The sequence below is a fragment of the Anarhichas minor genome, unplaced genomic scaffold (genome assembly GCF_050575085.1).
Source record: "Anarhichas minor isolate MPS153535 unplaced genomic scaffold, ASM5057508v1 ptg000043l, whole genome shotgun sequence".
NCBI lineage: Eukaryota > Metazoa > Chordata > Actinopteri > Perciformes > Anarhichadidae > Anarhichas > Anarhichas minor.
In genome coordinates, this window is record NW_027466489.1 from 53,768 (window position 1) to 72,276 (window position 18,509).

At 40.0% G+C, this 18,509-nt stretch overlaps 2 protein-coding genes across 2 annotated transcripts; both read right to left on the bottom strand.

Annotated features, from left to right (window-relative positions):
• Nucleotides 1-1,036: 1,036 nt before the first annotated feature.
• Nucleotides 1,037-16,604, bottom strand: il19l (interleukin 19 like). The gene is given in 11 exon segments (XM_076111136.1): nucleotides 1,037-1,174; nucleotides 4,404-4,508; nucleotides 4,510-4,584; nucleotides 5,034-5,096; nucleotides 5,188-5,340; nucleotides 5,502-5,564; nucleotides 5,753-5,916; nucleotides 5,919-5,932; nucleotides 6,284-6,377; nucleotides 15,156-15,294; nucleotides 16,566-16,604. Coding segments are annotated over 11 exon segments (1,047 nt in total).
• On the bottom strand, nucleotides 8,378-12,093 carry prelp (proline/arginine-rich end leucine-rich repeat protein). Its single transcript, XM_076111000.1, has 6 exons — nucleotides 11,662-12,093; nucleotides 11,387-11,572; nucleotides 11,109-11,266; nucleotides 10,788-10,984; nucleotides 8,636-8,711; nucleotides 8,378-8,468 (listed from the first exon to the last, which is right to left on the bottom strand). Exons 1-6 carry the CDS (start codon nucleotides 12,091-12,093, stop codon nucleotides 8,378-8,380), a joined length of 1,140 nt encoding a protein of 379 aa, XP_075967115.1.
• Nucleotides 16,605-18,509: the final 1,905 nt, after the last annotated feature.

Genomic DNA, 18,509 nt, shown 5'->3' on the forward strand with positions numbered 1-18,509 from the left:
TCTTCAGAGGTCTATGTCTGTTATTGTTTATGTCAAGCAGGTATTGTTCTGCAAACATACATAATAGTACGTGTGTGCATGTGCAAGTGTTTTAGAGTTGTTCTCAATAAGGCTACAACAAAAAGAGGAAACCAAGAGAAATGTATATGACTTGACCAGGGTGACAGCATCCTGTCCATCCGGTCACAAATTCACATTAATTGATGGGTGTGGTATAACCCCTAATATGTGGTGGGCAGATGGCCATCCTGATAGAACGGAAGAGGAAACACGGAGTTTCGTCTGTGTTTCCTATGACTGACCTACAGAGACCGCTCTGGAGTTCACATGAATTCTTTAGTCATTTCGACTTCCTCTCAGTTCATCCGTCATGGAGAATGGGAGCTGCCCTCCGGTTGGCAAATCACCCACTTCACCCTTAAAATAAAGCCGGCAATTGCAAACTTAAATACCTACTAAAAACACAACCATAGACGTTCTCAGAAACCTTATCACTTCCACTGAGCTGAGCAAGCAACATTAGATAAATGTATTGCTGTAACCTGAAACTATAGTAGCCCTGACCTTTTGCTGATCAAGCATTTCGTCGGGCGGAGATGAAACTTAGAAATTCCGCAGCACACAAAGTTCTGCTTGAAAAGCTGCTTGAAAAGTTCAGTTTGACCTGGGTGTCATCAGAAATGTAAGATTAAATCAGCATAATCTTTCCGTTTCAATCAGTGATTGATTCATTCCAGCGTGATGCTTCCAAACTTATGACACCTAATCCTCCATACTGTATTTATGCGCGTTTGGGTGGAAGTGCGTAAGCACATGCGTGCATATGGCCATTCGTATCTGTACCTGTCAGGGTGTTAACCGCACTTATGTCAGCACTGCTCATGGTGACGGCTCATATTTTCCCATGGTGTTCAAACATCTGAGTGCTGAATTAGTGAAAGTAACAAATAACACCGTTTCTCAATGCAATTTGAATGATGATTCACAGTTTCATTGATTTCTGTTCACTTTCATTGGGGTATCGGTCTACTGATGTTCAGATGTGGAGCAAGATGGGACCTGGTGGCTGTGCAAAGTGTGCACAGAAGTGCAAAGAGGAGATATTACCCTTGTGATCGATCATCATCCAGCTGCTGCTGCTGCTGCTGCTGTTGGCTGTTTTACATCTGCTCACCTGTATTGGACAGAACACTGTGTCTTTACTGAAAACCACTAGAGGGTAATAATGCAAAGCATTCATAATGTCTAAAGCCCACTTTGTAGATCTGTCCAAGGGTTTTGCTACTGTTGATTATAATATATGATGTCTGGTAGATTTCAGACTGTTGCTGATGATGGTTTCAAATCAAGTCCCCAGGTGGTTGTTGAAGGTGTCCCGCAAGGATTGCCAAGATGCTTAACAGCCTAAGTGAGTTCAAAGCCCCTCATACCACCCGTGGACAGGAGACAGAGGACTGTTTTACAGCTCTACCTCACTACTGGAATAAACTGTAAAACAAACTGAAGACCGTTTATGTGTGTATCTCTGTGTGTGTAATGACTTTGTGTCTAGTTGTGCCACTATACACACCGTATGTATTTTGTTCTAGCTATTTAACTTACTAACTAACTAACAGTGCCGACATAAAGGTTGTATGACACAAAGAAGGGACATATTTGTATTGCTGTTAAACAGTGGAAGTTCAGTACTTATGTCTAATACATATAAATATATAAACACTTTTTCACACAGGGCCATGTAGGTTTGGATTTCCCCCCCCCCCCCCTAATAATAAAAACCTTCATTTAAAAACTGCATTTTGTGTTTACTTGTGTTATCTTTGTCTAATATTTAAATTAGTTTGATGATCTGAAACATTTAAGTGTGACAAACATGCAAAAAAATAAGAAATCAGGAAGGGGGCAAACACTTTTTCACACAACTGTATACCAATACATATTGCATAGAAAGAAAATAAGAATTGCACAGTGGCATTGGTTATTATTAATGTGGGAGTCATGAACTGTGAGGGTCCCGGGACAGAGGATGTCGCATGTGTACAGATTGTAAAGCCCTCTGAGGCAAATTTGTGATTTTGGGCTATAAAAAATAAATTGAATTGAAGTGAATGAACTGCAGGCACTGTGTCGTTGCTGAATTTCTGTCTGATCATGTGTGTTTATGATATATACAGTACTTTAGTATTCGAGCCAGCTTTAAAGTCATTTTAGAATGTGAGTAAATGTATTAGATTACAAAATAATATATAGAAAATAGCAACATGTAATTGAATGAAAACCTAGCTTCTAGATTATTAATGATTTCCAGAAAACAATTTCCTTGGAAAACACATAAAAATATATATATATTCATGTGATCTCTGAGGAGAATAATAACTCGGAGGACGCTTTGGACACCAAAACAAATCCCAATAGATGTGGTCACTATATTTGTGCCGGTCTTTTGTAATATAATTTATTGATGATAAAATAAGATACTACCAACAAAAATGTTGGTGAATAGGACATCAAATGACAATAAATGCTTAAAACCAATTAGATGATCATTATCAAAGTGAAATGAAATGCTCTGGGGGTTTTACTCCTTAGTACCCTCTGCAGTCTACTGTGAGAATGTTTATTTAGAGTGAGTGATTACTCAAACTATACACCGACTACACACTATGCACAGAGCTGAATACATTTATCATACATTTACACATGTACGTATGTATATAATTAAGAGGGCCCTTTGTGTTGAGTTTGCATGTTGTGCCTGTGACAGTGTGGGATTTCTCCGGGTTCTCCAGCTTCCTCCCACTGTCTGTCCACAGACATGCAGCTTGGGTTAATTGCGGACCATAAATGGCCCGTATAAGTGCGCGTGAATGGTTGTCTATGTTTCAGCCCTGTGATAGCCTGGCGACCTTCCCAGGGTGTACCCTTCCCTCACCCATTGTCAGCTGGGATTGGCTCCAGAGCCTGTTATGACTTGACATGATATAAATCAATTGAATTGATATAGCATGTCATAAAAAGTCAGAATACAGTATACCATAAAAATGACGCTGTAGATGAGTAAGAAAATAAATAAATAATGTATTGTATGTAATAAAAAAGCCGTAAAAATGATATGTATGCTGCAAAATGTCGTACAAAAGTATAGTATGCCTTAAAACTGTCATAAAGACGTCATAGTATAGAATGTCATGTAAAAGTCAAGAGTAAAAAAGCTACAGTATGTCGGAAAAAGTTATATTATAATATGTCGAAAAAGTGAAAAAAATGGTAAAGTATGTTGTCAAAATATATTTTAAAATGATCGTATTGTTATAAAGGTTATAGTATAGTATGTCAAAAATATTCATTGTATAATATGTTTTAAAATGCCATAAAAAAGTCATAGTGTCGAAATAAGTTACTAAAAGTCATGTCTGTACATCGAAGAAAAAGTCATAGTATAGTATGTCGAAAAAGGTAAAAAAAAAAGTGTATAGTGTAGTATTTCGGAAGAATAGCATAAAATATTTACAAACACATGATATTTTCATATCATACCCTTCTATGACTTTTTTTTTTTTTCATCAAAATCATGCTGTGTTGGAGAAGACAAACTCATGTTTACAATGTTTTCTGAGGAAATGAGTCAAGTGAGAAGTACAGGCATTTTCTCAACAGACTTCCAAACAATCACACTTCTTTTTGCAACCGGAGGAGTCTCCCCCTGCTGGTCATTTGAAAGAATGCACGTTTAAGACACTTAGCCATCGGCTTCACTCTTCAGAAGCGGAGGTTGCCGCCTGTGCGGGACACATGTACCACGTGACACGCCCTTTGAAACAGTCGCAGTTCACTAAGACAAAACTACTTCGTTAGTTATAAGCACAAAAACTGCTTGGTAAGGTTCAGGAAAAACAACATGGTTAGGGCTCAAATAAGTACGTGAATCGTAAATTGGTCGTGTCACGCAGTAGAGTGGGCGTGTCGTGTAGGGTCTAGACTGCAGATAGACCCTTCTCAAAGCATCCGTTCACGTGTCAATCAATCAATCAGACTTTATTTGTAACACAAAGTGCTTTGCACAGAACAACACATCTTTGTGTTGAAAGGAAACACTCAAAGTCAGTAGGTGAGAGTATTTTTTTTTTATTAAAGTTTAAATGAAACCGCTCTTAATATAAAAATAATCTTTAGTCTGCTTAATGACCTTACATTACAGTAGAAGCACACATACAATAGCATAACATATTTCTATTGCTGATAAATATCAATACATATACATTTATGTCATGTTATCTACAAATATATTAAAAAAAAACAGCCCACAAGTTGGTGGATAAATATATAATATTAAATTAATTCAAGTACAAAAAATAAGGAATGTAGGCTACAATGGCAGAGAAGGGAAATGAACAATCCCTCACTCTGCGTACAAGTAATGTCAGGTCAGGAGTTAACATCTTTGACGAGCTTGAGGACTCATCAACAGCAGGCACTTTGGGATTTTGCTGAGTTTCTGTCTGATCATGTGCTGAGTCCCTCCAGCCACCCCAGCACAGTGTCCAGTTCTCCCACGGCCTTCTGTGCAGCCTGGTTTATGTCTAGCTGCTCGATGGAAAGAAAAGGAGAAACGACAGAGAGAACAGTGGATTTAATGATGAGCATAACTGTAACAATACTATTATATATATATATATATATATATATATATATATATATGAAACTATTTTCTGTTTGAAAACTGTTTTCTTTTTTGTTTTTAATAGATTTTATAAAACTGTTTTGAAAAGAAACCTGCCAAAGTATTTGTTACCCCGTTGAGCTTCAAGAGTGCACTGTGTTACATGTTTAGTACCATACAGAACTAAATATTCATATTGATTTGTTTGGTGGCTTTATCTTTGCCACATCTATTAGCAAGTGATACATAATATATCTAAGATAACCGTAGACCATACTGAAAACCAACCATGACGTCATTTGAAAAAGTGAATAAATTGCACCCTCTGCAGATAGCTGTGTGAATGTCTACAGTGAGATGTTATTCAGCCTACCTTGTTAAACTCAGCATGCAGGGAGTCGATCTTATGCTGTGTGTCCTCTTCACATTGGCAGTGCTGCACAGAACGCACAATTATGAATACAACTTATTGCTATTTTTAATTAAAGCACTTTTTTTTCCCCATTGGAAAGAGTTATTGAACTTACACATTTATGTATATCTTTTCTGATGCTCACAAAAGCGTTGGCCAGAGCGCTGGAGCAGCGTTGATGCTGTGGCTGAGAAGAGGCATAGTTGCTGAACACTCTCTCAACGTAGAAACGTAGCACAAGACGCAGGAAACAGCACGTCTGACCATCCTGATAGAGACACACGAAGGTCAGATTACAGCAGCTACATACTCGTATACTGTTTCTAAAACTTCATCAGTCTAAGGATTAGGATATAGAAATATTCAAAAATCTGAAACAGGAAATTAGGATAGAAATCACACCAGCACTACATGGTGAAAAAGACTCACCTGAACATGCGTTATCAATGATTTGTCCAGAAGTTTCACTCCGATTGCACTGTCTCTTTCCATCTGGAATGCAGAGACCACAAAGAACAAATGAGAATATATCTCCACTTAGAGATGTGATAAACCGTGTTTGATCTTTTTCTTTGGTAAAGAGTTTGCCTGTGTCTGCTGGATCAGGCTGCTGCCTTTGTTGATTTCTATTATTCATATTTCTGTCTGTTGTGCTGAGAAAGTGTGTGCATTAAACTCACCGCCTCTGATCGTATGTCAGTGTAGTATTTCCGCAGTTCGTGCATGTGAACATTGACGGAGCAGCTGGCCAAGCTCAGGGTTCGGCTCTCCCCAAGTTCACTCAGACAGCTGAGCAGGAGGAGCAGGCAGAAAGAGCAGCCGAGCAGCATCTTCATCATTGCGGTTGTCTGGTGGGAGAGCTGACAGAAACATGTTGTTCGTTAAAATATCGCCAGATAAATTACTGGGAATTACATGTAGGTACAGATTATCTAGGGATTATTTATATGATTGACTATTCCGTTAAGGCAAGGCACGTTTATCATATAGCAGCAAATCTTTGATCAATTAAGTCTATAAAACTTCAACAAATAGTAAAAACAAAAGCCCATCACAAGTTGTAGGTGATGTATTCCTAATCATTGTTTTGTCTTGTCTTGCTACTCAATTTATAATAAAAAGAAATTACAAAATAGAGAAAAGCTTCTCATTTCAGCTTTCATTGCCCACCGCCATGACCCCAAACCAGCACCACTTGTGTTTAGACTCACCTGTGTGTGTGATACTCAGAGGAAGAGTCCTGGGAGAGATGTGCCTCTGTGTCTCCATCCTGCCTCCTTTTATAGTGGAGTAAGGGGGATTTTTTACCAGGTACTGCACCACTTGCACAGACACATACACACTCATGCACCTGCACATTTACTTGCACACTAATTGTTTTACAGGAGGAGGAAGTATGCCGCAATTAGAGGAACTGATGTCTCAACACCTGAATGGCAGAAAGGGAAAAGGAAGGATTGAAGATTTCCTCCTCCTTGATGTGCAGTGTGTTCATTGTAGAGAAACAACTTTGCTGAGGGTGATGTCAGCATTTGTTGAGTCACTCATTCGATTCTTAGAGTGTCATCATTCCTCCGCATCACAAATTTATTCAGACGTGTTAAAAAGTACGCACTGCATCATTTGGCCAACGGCCAATTCAAATGTAATTATTGTTTTGGTGTGAACGACGGGTGTGTTTTGCATTTGTTTTTGCGTTCTCATAGACCTCTGATCGATCACTATGTATGCTCTCAAATGTTGTACGTCATACTGGAACTAAATCCTCCTCCAGCACATACCCTTACTCGTTCCCTCCTAGGAGCACTCTCACAGGCTGTGACTTCACTCCTGTCAGACAAGCCCTGATCGGAAACACCTACCGGACCTGCTCACCTGCTTACTAGGCCAGGTTAACTTTTGATGACAAGTGCACGGAAAGAATCATAAGCAAGGAAGTGCAATGGAAAACAGGAATAACCTGTGTTTATGGAAAACATACATATATAAAGATAATAGCAATATAAATAGGGAAGTGAAAAAGTTCCAGATTCCGTTCTAGGAGGTAGTACAAATATTTGGCAAAACTTCCCAGGTCAGGAATGCTTTGTGCTTGCTAACCACTAGAGGTCCTCACAAAGCACTTTGAACATGGAACAAATTCTAATGATCCAATTCACAAGTCTGTGGCACTGCTTCAACAGCTGCTGAATATATCATCGAAGATACTTCTTTTTAATATGATACAGTTTTACTACTTTCATACAAAGTATGTTATATTTTTCTGAGATTGAGTCACAGTCTCTTTTACAGGAACCACATGTGACTGTCTTGAAAGAAACAGACTAACGCTGTAACTCAGCAGCGGACAAAGAAACAGCAACGCCTCGCAGTGCAGTGCAGTACAATAATCCTGCAAGTTATTTTGCGACCTCTCAGGAGGGGCTTCTTGTTGGTATCAGTTGAAACAAAGAATTCAAAAGATTGGGTTTACTAGAAGCTCAATCACGTTGGATGAAGGCAGGGTACAACCTGGACAGGTCGCCAGACTATCGCAGGGCATTCCTCCGTTTTGCAAACCTAATTTACCGAAAAATGACTGTGACATAATTTGTGTTGGTGTCCATTGATGCCTCAGAGGAGCATAAGGAGAGGGTGAGAAAATCTGAAATAATCAAATGCAATCAAATGATCAAAGAAAAGAGTTTTATTTTCCATTATTTGTACAAAGCTTCTTTTTACAGAAGAATAATATACAGAGGACTAAGAATAAAAAGAATAAAATGACATTTTTACATGGAGTACCTTGAAAATCACAGGCACATTTGGGACAGTCTCAACTACATGGTAGTTATGTTTTAAACTGGTTCTTCTGACATCCACTGCAGGTCTGTTTGTTGTCCTTGGTGGCAGCTCTACTCTGGTCACATCTGCTAGTGAACATAACTACCCTCCATATGTGTAGCATGTCTGTCAATGTACCCGCATTTTCAGGCTTTACTCATTCTAGTTTTATTTTTGCACTGTATTACTATAAACAAAACATGACTAAAATGTAACATCTGTCAACAATGTAAGTTGAACTATCAAAGCTTTACAGTTTTTTTTAACATTTATTTGTGCCTCTTTCAATAACGCAGTTCCACAGTAGGCCTATGTACGGTTGGATATACCTTGTTTCTCACTGAGCATGCTTTGCCTTTATCTCAGTTTGCACACAGTGCACACTGTGTGTATTTGTGTGTGTATACTGTAAGTGTGTTGTTCGTGTGCCTGCGTGCGTGCGTGCGTGCGTGCATAACCTCAGGCCTTTCGGCAGGGTTCTCCTAAATGACAATGGAGGAAAGGTGTCTGAAGCACATGATGACATCCAGAGGGATGGGGGGGCTCAGGTGATTTCCATCCAAACGCAGGTACCTGACACAACAGAATATGTGCCAAACATGTCATCCCAATGACAGCTGCTTTGTAAAACTAACTTGTTCCTGACATCATTAGCTTGTTATGATTTATTTCCTGTCAAAGGGTGCCACTGCACCGGTTTTGTATTGTTGAGTGCCAAGTTGTGACATAATGTGACGTACCTTAGTTTGGGGACCAGACTGAGATCACTCAGGTCGCCCTGCAGGCTGTATGGACAGATCTGTGTGCCATTGATGCCTGCCGGGAAAACACACAGTCATGAATGTCTAGTTCTCCAATGCTGGAAACGCCTCACATTTGGATTAACTTCTGAAGGATGATTTAAAACTTCTATTGACTCTGCACGCCTGAGGCAAGGCTTGGTGGCCCAGTCAGCCAAAAACGTATTCAGCTGTAGTGTAGACACGGAAATACTCTTAAAGGAGCCGAAGAAAAGCCGTTTTCTGGCTCAAATAGGAAGGTAAACATGAGCTATTCCAAGATATTAAGACACATTTTAATGAAGTAAATCTTGGTCCAGGTGGCTATCCCACTTCAAGATAATTTGACTAGCTCCCAAAAAAGTCTTGATCATCTGGATCAATTGAATTTTGTCACTATGTCGTCGTTATTATTATTAATAACAACAATTTTTTTAATCAACTACATTTACTTCACTTGTCGTCATTCTGACTGTAAACAATGTGTAGAAACAGTTCACAACAGTGTATCAGCTCATGATCATCATACATTCTTCATATTTCGACAGACAAAGCTATACAGAGTGCTTGTTTACTCTCCAAAAACAAAATGTTTACAAGTAGATATCAACTAATAATCAAAGGAAGCTGCTCAAAATACTATCAAATGACTCAGCTTCAGGTAAGGTCAGGGCTCAATCTATATATGAAATAAATAAATGTTTAAGCAAATACAGAAGGTTGACGCTGCATTATTAGTGTTTTGGCCACTTGGTTACAGAAAAAGCTCAAAAAAGCGGACCTATAAGCAAACACTTGTCTATTTACAATTCATCAGGCATCGAGTGACATTAGCATTCATTTGGAGTCGTGTTTCTGGCCACCTGAGAAATGTAAGTGCAATATTCAATACTCTCTTTTTAGCCCTGTTTTAGTCTCCACTAACGCCTTGCAAAAATAACTGTCTTCAGTCTGCTAGATGTTTCAGTCTTTGGTGACGCACACAGTGTGCATAGTTTTTTTAAAAGCTCTTTTTGCTTGACAGGGTAAAAGAAGACACAAAGCTTCTTAGACCTGCAGAGTCCTGTAATAATTCTCTGTGGGTTCATCCTGGTAAGTGACGTCTTTCACATCACACACAATGATTAGTAAAGTGAAGTCATTTAAGATTACAGTTAGGTTTGATTAGGCCACATTAATACACTTGGTTAATGGGGTTTATGGGGCAGTTCAAGACAACTCACTCATTTAAAAACAATTCCAGATGTGAAAATATTTGTTTGGCAAGTCTTCATGGTATTTGTTTGATATGTTTCTTGTTGGAAAGCTCTTGTAGAGTGAACAGAGTCATTGGAGTGAGATCACAATCAGAACAATATTGCCTTTGTTTGGTGCGGCCCCCACAGTGCTTTTCACTTCATCTACCCCATTAGACTTCTTCTCAGGACTGTGGAGGATTGTGCAAACTGAGTTTGATTGACAACTCTTACACTTCTGTTAGTTTTGTTTCACCGGTTAGGGCAGCACACTTACTCCCTTATCAGTCTAGTTCAGGGGTTCCCAAACCTTTTGGGACCAGGGATCCCTTACAGGGTAGAAGAGTTTCCAAGGATCGTAATCATAACACTTATTCAGCATATGCTTACTACTATTTGTACTCCGAGATGCCATCGGAACTATTTATATTCTAAAACGTTTCAACCTCAATACTTCAGACCTATTTCTTAGTGATAAACAGAAACACATTTGAATGTGAATCATTTTACAATAAGATGAGATAATCCTTTATTAGTCCAAAAGCATTACTTATATATATCTTTAAACAAACTTCAAATAATTGATCTTAAAAGCTTTTATGAAAATGAACAGCAGCAAGACTGGCATTATAAATCCAGATATTTAAACCTACCAGATGGAACTGCCGATTTTCCGATGAGCTGCTCGACCTCCTGAGACACAGCCATGAGGCTATCACATGCCGTGTATCCCATAGACATTGACAAACCTCTCACGAATACGTGAAGGTTCTTTTTACGGGATTCAGAGCGTTACTTTAGCAGCAAACTATTTACAACGTAAATATATAATGTCTACCTGAACAGAGAATGAAGTTGCATTTCCTGAGATTACTTACTCTCGATGGCGTTGTGGTTTAGGTGCAGGTGCTCCAGATGACCGTTGAAGAGAGGAACAGAAGTAATCAGGTTGTGGGACAGTTGCAGGTCCAGCAGGGTGGTAATGTTGAACACATACTTAGGAAGTCCTTTATCACTCAGCTGGTTGTAGTTCAGCCTCACAAACGCCAGGTGGTTCAAGCCTTTGAAGTAGTCTCTGAACAACGATGAGAAGAACAACTGTAAGAATGTAATCCAACCAGCGTTTGATAATGCATGCAGTGCATGTATGCATGTGTGTGTTCATTAGCTATGTGACAACGTGGGCACTGTGTACTTGCTTTGGGACGCCATCTATACGGTTGCTGTCCAGGAAAAGCTGTATGAGGCTATTAGGTATGCCAGCAGGCATCTTTTTCAGGACGTTGTGAGCCAGATTGAGCTGCATGAGGCTCTTTAGGTCCTTAAATGTGTTCTTTACCAGGTCACTGTCACTCAACTGAAAGAAAAGTCATCATACATTCATATTTGCTCCAGAAGTGCATACAGGTCGCTGACCCTGCTCATACCTAAACCGCAGAGTACAAGCTCACAAAGGTACTTTTAAACGGAGGTTTACCTGGTTGTGGTACAGGTCGAGCAGCGTCAGGTTACCCATCTTGTTGAAAGCACCAGCAGGGATCTTAGAAATACGATTTCTACTGAGGCGGAGTTGTTCTAGACTTGCTGGGAGACCGGAAGGGACCTCTTTCAGGTGGTTACGTTGCACATAGAGGTATAGCAGTGCTGGGATCTTCTCAAACACCTGCACAAGAGATAGATGCAGAGAACACATATTTAGATGGTTTTATGTAAATTTCAATTGACGAATATTAATTGAGGAAACTTTATGACCTTTTTGTCTATTCGGTGAATGCGGTTATTTGCCAAATTAACCCAGCGGATCTCAGTGGCGTTGACGAACGACTCTGCCGTCACTTCTGAGATGTAGTTGTTCTGCAGGTACAAGTAGTGGGTTCTAGATGGGATGACGGGGATCGTACGGATGTTGCGGTTCTCACAGTAGAGAGCATTGGGATAGCTCGGGGAGCATGTACACTCTCGGGGGCAGTCAGGAAAGATGGAAGGTGGGCCCAGGATGGGAGGGGGGAAGTCTGTTGGCTCCTGGGGCTCTGGCTCTGCCGCTACAGCAGGCTGGGGGACAAAAGGCTTCTTGGTGGCGCCTGGGCGCCTGTTGGGCTTCTTTGGCAGAGTTCTCTGGGTGAACACTGCCCCCATCAGTAGGAACAGAGCCAATGCAGAGAAGAGTCCCACGCCGGCCTTCATCGTCCTATGACAGAGCATGAAACAGAGGTAGCAGATTTGTAGACTCAACTGTATTTACAGTTACATGGATTAAGAGAGAGATAGAAGCCACCAAACACAACACACAACATTTTCACACACAGAAAGTTTAACATCATGCAGATTAGTCCTGTCTTTTGTTTCTTGCTCTGTGTGGGAGCTCTGGGACAGTGCTGGCTCTCAAGTGTGTATAAACCTGCTTCCTGATTAGCAGGAATTTAGAGGCTCAGTGCAGATCTCTGATTACTCTGAATACTTCAGTAAGCAACTCTTTATTTGACTTTAGCTTGTTCCTATTCTGAAAGGATATTACTTGCAGCAAAAATAGTCCAATTTCAACTAGTATCTAGACAAACATAGAGCAGGTTTGGATCTAAGCCATGAAAACACTGAGACTGTAGTATTGTTAACCGAAATGATCAAACTGCCTGACTTTTGAACAAATATTGCAGCCTAATGCTGCTCTTATAAAAGTGGAAATGTTGCTATGTATGACTTCAGTTTCCTCTTGAGCTGAAAATAAGTAAAATATGAACACTAGAGAGTTGTCTGGTTTAAGTTTTCATGCAAACTTTGCAGTGTCCTGACTAAGAAAAGTATGTGAATCAATCAGTCATTGTCATAATGTCAAAGTGACATGAATTGATATGTCATTCCAGTTCATATAAATGTTAAGATAGGGGTTTGTGGCTTGGTAATACAAGTGGACGAGAGTGAGAAGGAAAGAAAGCAGTGAGTTGTTTAATTTGATCAAATCCCACAAGGAGGAGGGGAAGATACTGGGACAGGAAATTAGTCATTATGAGGGAGAGGAAAGGAACATTTTTGGATAAAGGCTCTATTGTCAGCACTGGTCCAGAGGGAGAGATGTGGAGGGAGAAACTGCAGGCCTGGTAGGTTCAGGCTCTTTGACCCAGGAGAGGTCCAAAGGAAACAGTGCTGAACCCCAATGAGACTCTGATGGAAGCAATATGCATCTTTTAAACCTTTGTAAATGCAAAACTGTTGCAAGCAGATGTAGTATAGTTAGGTTCAAACTGACATGTATTTGAATGGTATCTTTTTAGAGAACAATTCATGTTGTAAAAACAGATTTTGTCGAAGAGTGTTAGCTGTTTAGATTAAGGAGTTTAATTTTAGTTGATGAATGAAAAACAAAAAGCGTCCAACAGATGTGTGCAATTGAAATCGGTGTAAATAAACAAAAATAATCACCACACAGCTGTTACAATGCATCGGCACAAATTCACCATTAGCTTCCAATCACTTTGCACCAGTTAGGCAAGCCTAACTGTTTGATAAACAAATTGATAAACATAATATATGAATCACGGGGCAGGAATGAGGCTCAGAGGTATAATCTGTTCTGCCTGGAAAAACAAATCTGAACTTTTCTCTGACGGTGTTCCCTGGCACCGCCCCTACCTTTTCCCTCTCAGCCACCCAGAGCCTCCCAGCCCCTCGCTCAACACCAGAACCAGCTCTCCTTCCCCTCGTGCTGCTGTTGTCAAGATCAGTAGTCTGGCAAACAACTACAGAGGCAAAGTCAGAGATGGTTGACTCATTGATTTGTTATTTGGGACCTTAATAAGCAGATCTGATCAGCATGAGAACTACACAGTGGGTCAGAGATCATCACAAACTGACCACATTCACATTACAAATGACGGTAACTAATTCATCCCTAGCAATTATTGACTACTTCATTTTGACTTTAAACCCCACAAAATATGGTTGTATTTAATTGGATTTATATTATTATACATTATACATTATACATTATATCGCAGCTGTATAGCAGTTGCGGTTTGTCCAGTTGTCATGGACTTTTGTAGAATCAAAAAGACAAATTGGCAAACTCCTGTGATATGATCGAAAGCTCCAGAACAGCTGCTAGATGGACCTATTGGTGGGAATGTTTTCAACTGCTGTTTCCAGGGTCGAAATGCATTTTGAAACCCGTCTACAAATCAGTTTTTCAATCTAAAATGTATATTCCAAAAATGTCCATGAACTCAAAAATGAAACAGATTTACTTTCTCATGATTGAAAGTGTCTTTTTAACAACCAAGACCAAGATGTCATTAAGTTACAGTACGATTGAAGATATCTTTGATCAACAGCTATTTCTGCACAGTATAGATACATTCTGATACTACGAGTAGGATCACTAGGTGAAAGTTCTCTTGAGATGTCCATGTGTATCAGAAGATTTAAAAAGAAGCCATAATTCTCATTCAACTCGAGTTGCTGTTGAACAATGCTCTTTGTTACAACAGAGTCCTTGATGGTGAGCCCTTTCCAATTCATTTCTTTCCTTTCGCTGTCAGAACAGGCGCCGTCATTCCGTTAAACTGAAAATGATCACCACTGTTTTGTAAGAAGAGTCACGTCACACACATCTGAATCCAGTGATCTGACTCAGATATCTGCGGTTAAACAACACATTTACAAAAATCTCCAAATAACATAAATGACAATAAAAGTGACTTCATAAAAACTGCATCTTCTGACTATTTAAGAATCATCTCTATGTATGTAAAACTTACTTTAGTTATCGGTAGTTAAGTCCACCTTAACTTAAAGATGGACCTAATGTTAAAATTGTTTGGTGTACATGCCCTGGAAAAGTGATAGTTACAAAAGTATTTGTCCTTATGAAACCCTCAGCAGCAGATACTCTGCATTAGTGTTACAAGATTGCCAAAACATGTCCTCTGGTGGGTGGGGCGTTCCTGCAGTGGCCGTGCAAAGGTTGGATCTACATCTATGGTCTGAATGTGCGGTGAAGGAGTTAGAAGGTGCACCGACAAAAACATCTGATTAATTTGTTAATAAACTCATTCAAATAAAATGACACTAATTTAAAATAAATTGAGAATAAAGAAATGAAATCTACACTTCGCATTTCAGTCTGTTCTCCTGTCTGACTGGATGCTGTTATTCCTGCTTCTTTGTCCTGAACATCTGCAGCTCCACCAAGATTAATTTCCTTTTACAATCTTGACATTCTTCACATAGTAATTTTTTTCAAAAGTCCAACCCTCTCACATTACACAGCTGTGATAAAAAAAGAAAAAAGGTGATTTTTTTTCTCTTCACATTTCCAGAATATTCCTTTTTATTTTGTCCATTGGTTAACACACCAACCCTGGACTCCACTCCAGAGCAAGTTAAATGAATCTAAGATAAAAAAAAAAAAAATAATTTTGAAACAACTTGAGGATCTGATGAAAAATCATAGATTCTCCTCCATCAGCACAAAGTGAGCAGCAATGAGTTTTCAAAAAGAGTGACTTTCCTCACTCTCTTCATATTCTAACTTTCCTGCAGCAGCAGCTGTCCTCACACACCGACATAAAAAGCTGAAATCAAAGTGAGTTTGCAGGAGTGGACAAAAGCAGTAGAGTCGAAGTGCGCGGCGGCTCCCTGGAGGACGGAGTACCACTTTGCCTGGCACAGCGTTTCACTAGAAACACACCAGCATGGCTCAGCAGCGCCTGTGCCAGGATTCCCCTCTTAGTCCTCAAACATACACAGTAGTCGTTCTGGCTCTGTTTCACACACAAACACACTCCTGACTGGATTATTATCTTATTGATTAGGATCCATCTGAAACAGCCCCCCTTGGAAACAACAAATACAGTTTCTTACCTGCCTCTGGTACCTGCCCTCTTTTGTCAAGTCACAAGTTTTGTGTCTTTTCTTCTCTCTGCTTCTCTCACTCTTTTCCTTCCCCTCCCTCTCTCTCCCTCTTCCTCTGTTTCTCTCTGTCCCTCCCCTCCTTCTCTCTCCCTCTCGCTCCCTCTCTCTCCTTTGGTGGACAAGCCTGCCAGTTGGGTTTGTGCCCTGGCTTTTTTCCCTTGGAAGGTCACAGTGGTTCTTTCTCCTCCTTTGCTCGGCTCAGGGCTTTCATGTGTCTGAACTGTGTCACAGTTTGTCATCATCTTTGCTCTGTTGCAGCATACCATGATATTGTTTTCCCTCAAATAGACAAGGGTGCATAGTCATGTTTACACATTTGTGTGTATGCACAAGCATCTGTTTCTATATCAAAAGTCTTTCAGAAATGCTGTCAACACTGAATCTCTGTTCGGGAAAGCCCAACTGTAATTACATGTCTTTTCAGTCTCCCACCCACCCGCTATTGTTTTAGATGACTGCACTCTTACCCAGTCATGTGCTTTTCATTAGCAGCATCCTTTAGCTGATTTGCCAGCAGCTCTTCTGTGTCAGTTGAATATCTAGGAGGGGCTTTCTTCTATTCCAGCATCAGTAAACTCAAAAAGTCTGATTACTGAGGCCCAGCTAAAGCATGGGAGTAGTGGAGGGTCTTTCAGGAAGTGGGGCTGTGTGATTAACGTGTAGAGCCTCTGTGTGTGTGTGTGTGTGTGTGTGTGTGTGTGTGTGTGTGTGTGTGTGTGTGTGTGTGTGTGTGTGTGTTTATGTGTCACTGGGGGTTTGGAGGTGGACATGGGTTTGGTGTCCTGCATTCCTAGAGAGTGAGCTGCAGCCGAAGGATAATGATGCGAACATATGTGAACAGTTTCAAACTCACATGTACATGCGTGTGCCCCCTTCTCCCACTTTCCCTCGCTTTCTTTTCTCTTTTTTTTTTTTTTTTTTTATCACCTAACCGTACTCCTCTTCACTCAGTCAACAGGGTTTGGTTATTGACCTCAGCTCGGCCAAACATCTGGACAAGACTGGTCCCAACAAGGAAAGGAAGGTTACGTCAACAAATACTGTAGGACACAGAGAGAAACGGGTCATTACAACAAATATGTCACTTTTTGGGTTGTTGCTTTCTCATCTTCTCCGCTACCTTTTAAGAGCGGGTGCAAGAATCCTATTCAATGACTCACATCCTCTGATCAACTGCAGTGACCTCATTTCTCTGTAAAAGTTTTTATTTTGTGCTGCCTGCAGGAATGACATCATTGGAAATGCATGGTTTAATATTGTTTAATAAATGACATTCATAATATACCATCATTAGAAATTAATTCAAAACAAAAAAGTTAAATTGAATAAACACGAGCCATATTAGTGAGAGACCAAGAATTACCAGTGCTGCTAATTTATTGAACAGGCAGTATCATTCGGACAAGATGATGGCAATTTACTCCCATTATACAGTCCAACAGATGGTGGATGCACTATATGAAGATAATGGCAAGTTATACCCAAATAAAGCAAGTTACTCATGCAAGTTTCTTTAACGTTAGAAGTTTGAACGTTTGACCTATGTGGTTTGGTTTTGCATGTGAAAAGAGTCACATGGGCTGTGGAATGTAACTGTTCAGTCTGCAGCGTTCAAAGACGCTGGACAGAGGCGGTTGGATGTTAGTGCTCTGTTTTTCAGGGCTCGGTTCGTCATGTTGATGAAAGAAGAGAGATATGTATGGGGCAGAGACTCCGCTTGTACTGCAGAAACTCTTTAAGCAGCAGTCCTCACTGCTATTACATACTGCAGCAGATGTTTTCCAAACTGATGGAGAGAACGAGGCGGGCACAGGCTCCAGCCCAAAATAACTTGGTGTGTATAATAATCTGAGAGCGTTCAGAGAACAGCCTGTTCTGTCATCTACAGAGAAAACTGCACGATTGCACTGTTTAGTTTAACGGAGACGTGCATGATATTCAGCCAGAAATGTTTCCAGAGGAATTATAATATTCTGCCCAACATTTACCGACAACTTTCGATACAGCATCCACAGTGTATACATTCTAAATTCTGCGGACCCCACCCACTTTCTCCTCTCCAAAGTAAAGCCAAAATCCTTGCAAATCTTAGCAGCTAATGAGACTGAGAAGCATTACATCATGCATGAAATCATACTAGCTGAAAAGTACTCTATCAAGTAAGCATATTGGTAAGCAAGTTTCCAAATCAAAGCTCATCCGTCATGCACTAAACCAAACTTTATCCAGCTGAGACAGGCTTCAGCTCACATGCTGTTTGCACACAAACTGATGCGTTTCAGCTTGGTGAGTGAGAGAAGTGACTTTTGCAAAAGTTTTGGAATGCTTACTTATTTTTTGGGGGATTGGATTTCAAACATTGATTCAAAGTTGAATTCAAAATGCCCTTTTTTCTCTTTGTATGTACTAATGTGATACATTAGGTTGGTGTGAAATGATTGTTTGCACTATAATGTCAGAAACCTTGATGGAGCCAGCTGGTGAAATGTTGGTTTATTTAAACTGCAATAAATATACAGTACAGGGTTTACATGCCTTTTAATAAAAAATAAAAAAAACACCCGACACTTGTCAGAACGGTTTTCATATGTGGTTCATGGATATACAATACGACGTGGATGCGGCACGCAGTTCAGCCTTGCTCCCAATTTTGCTCAGTGGCTACTCACGTGCACCAAAAAGCCTTTCCTGTT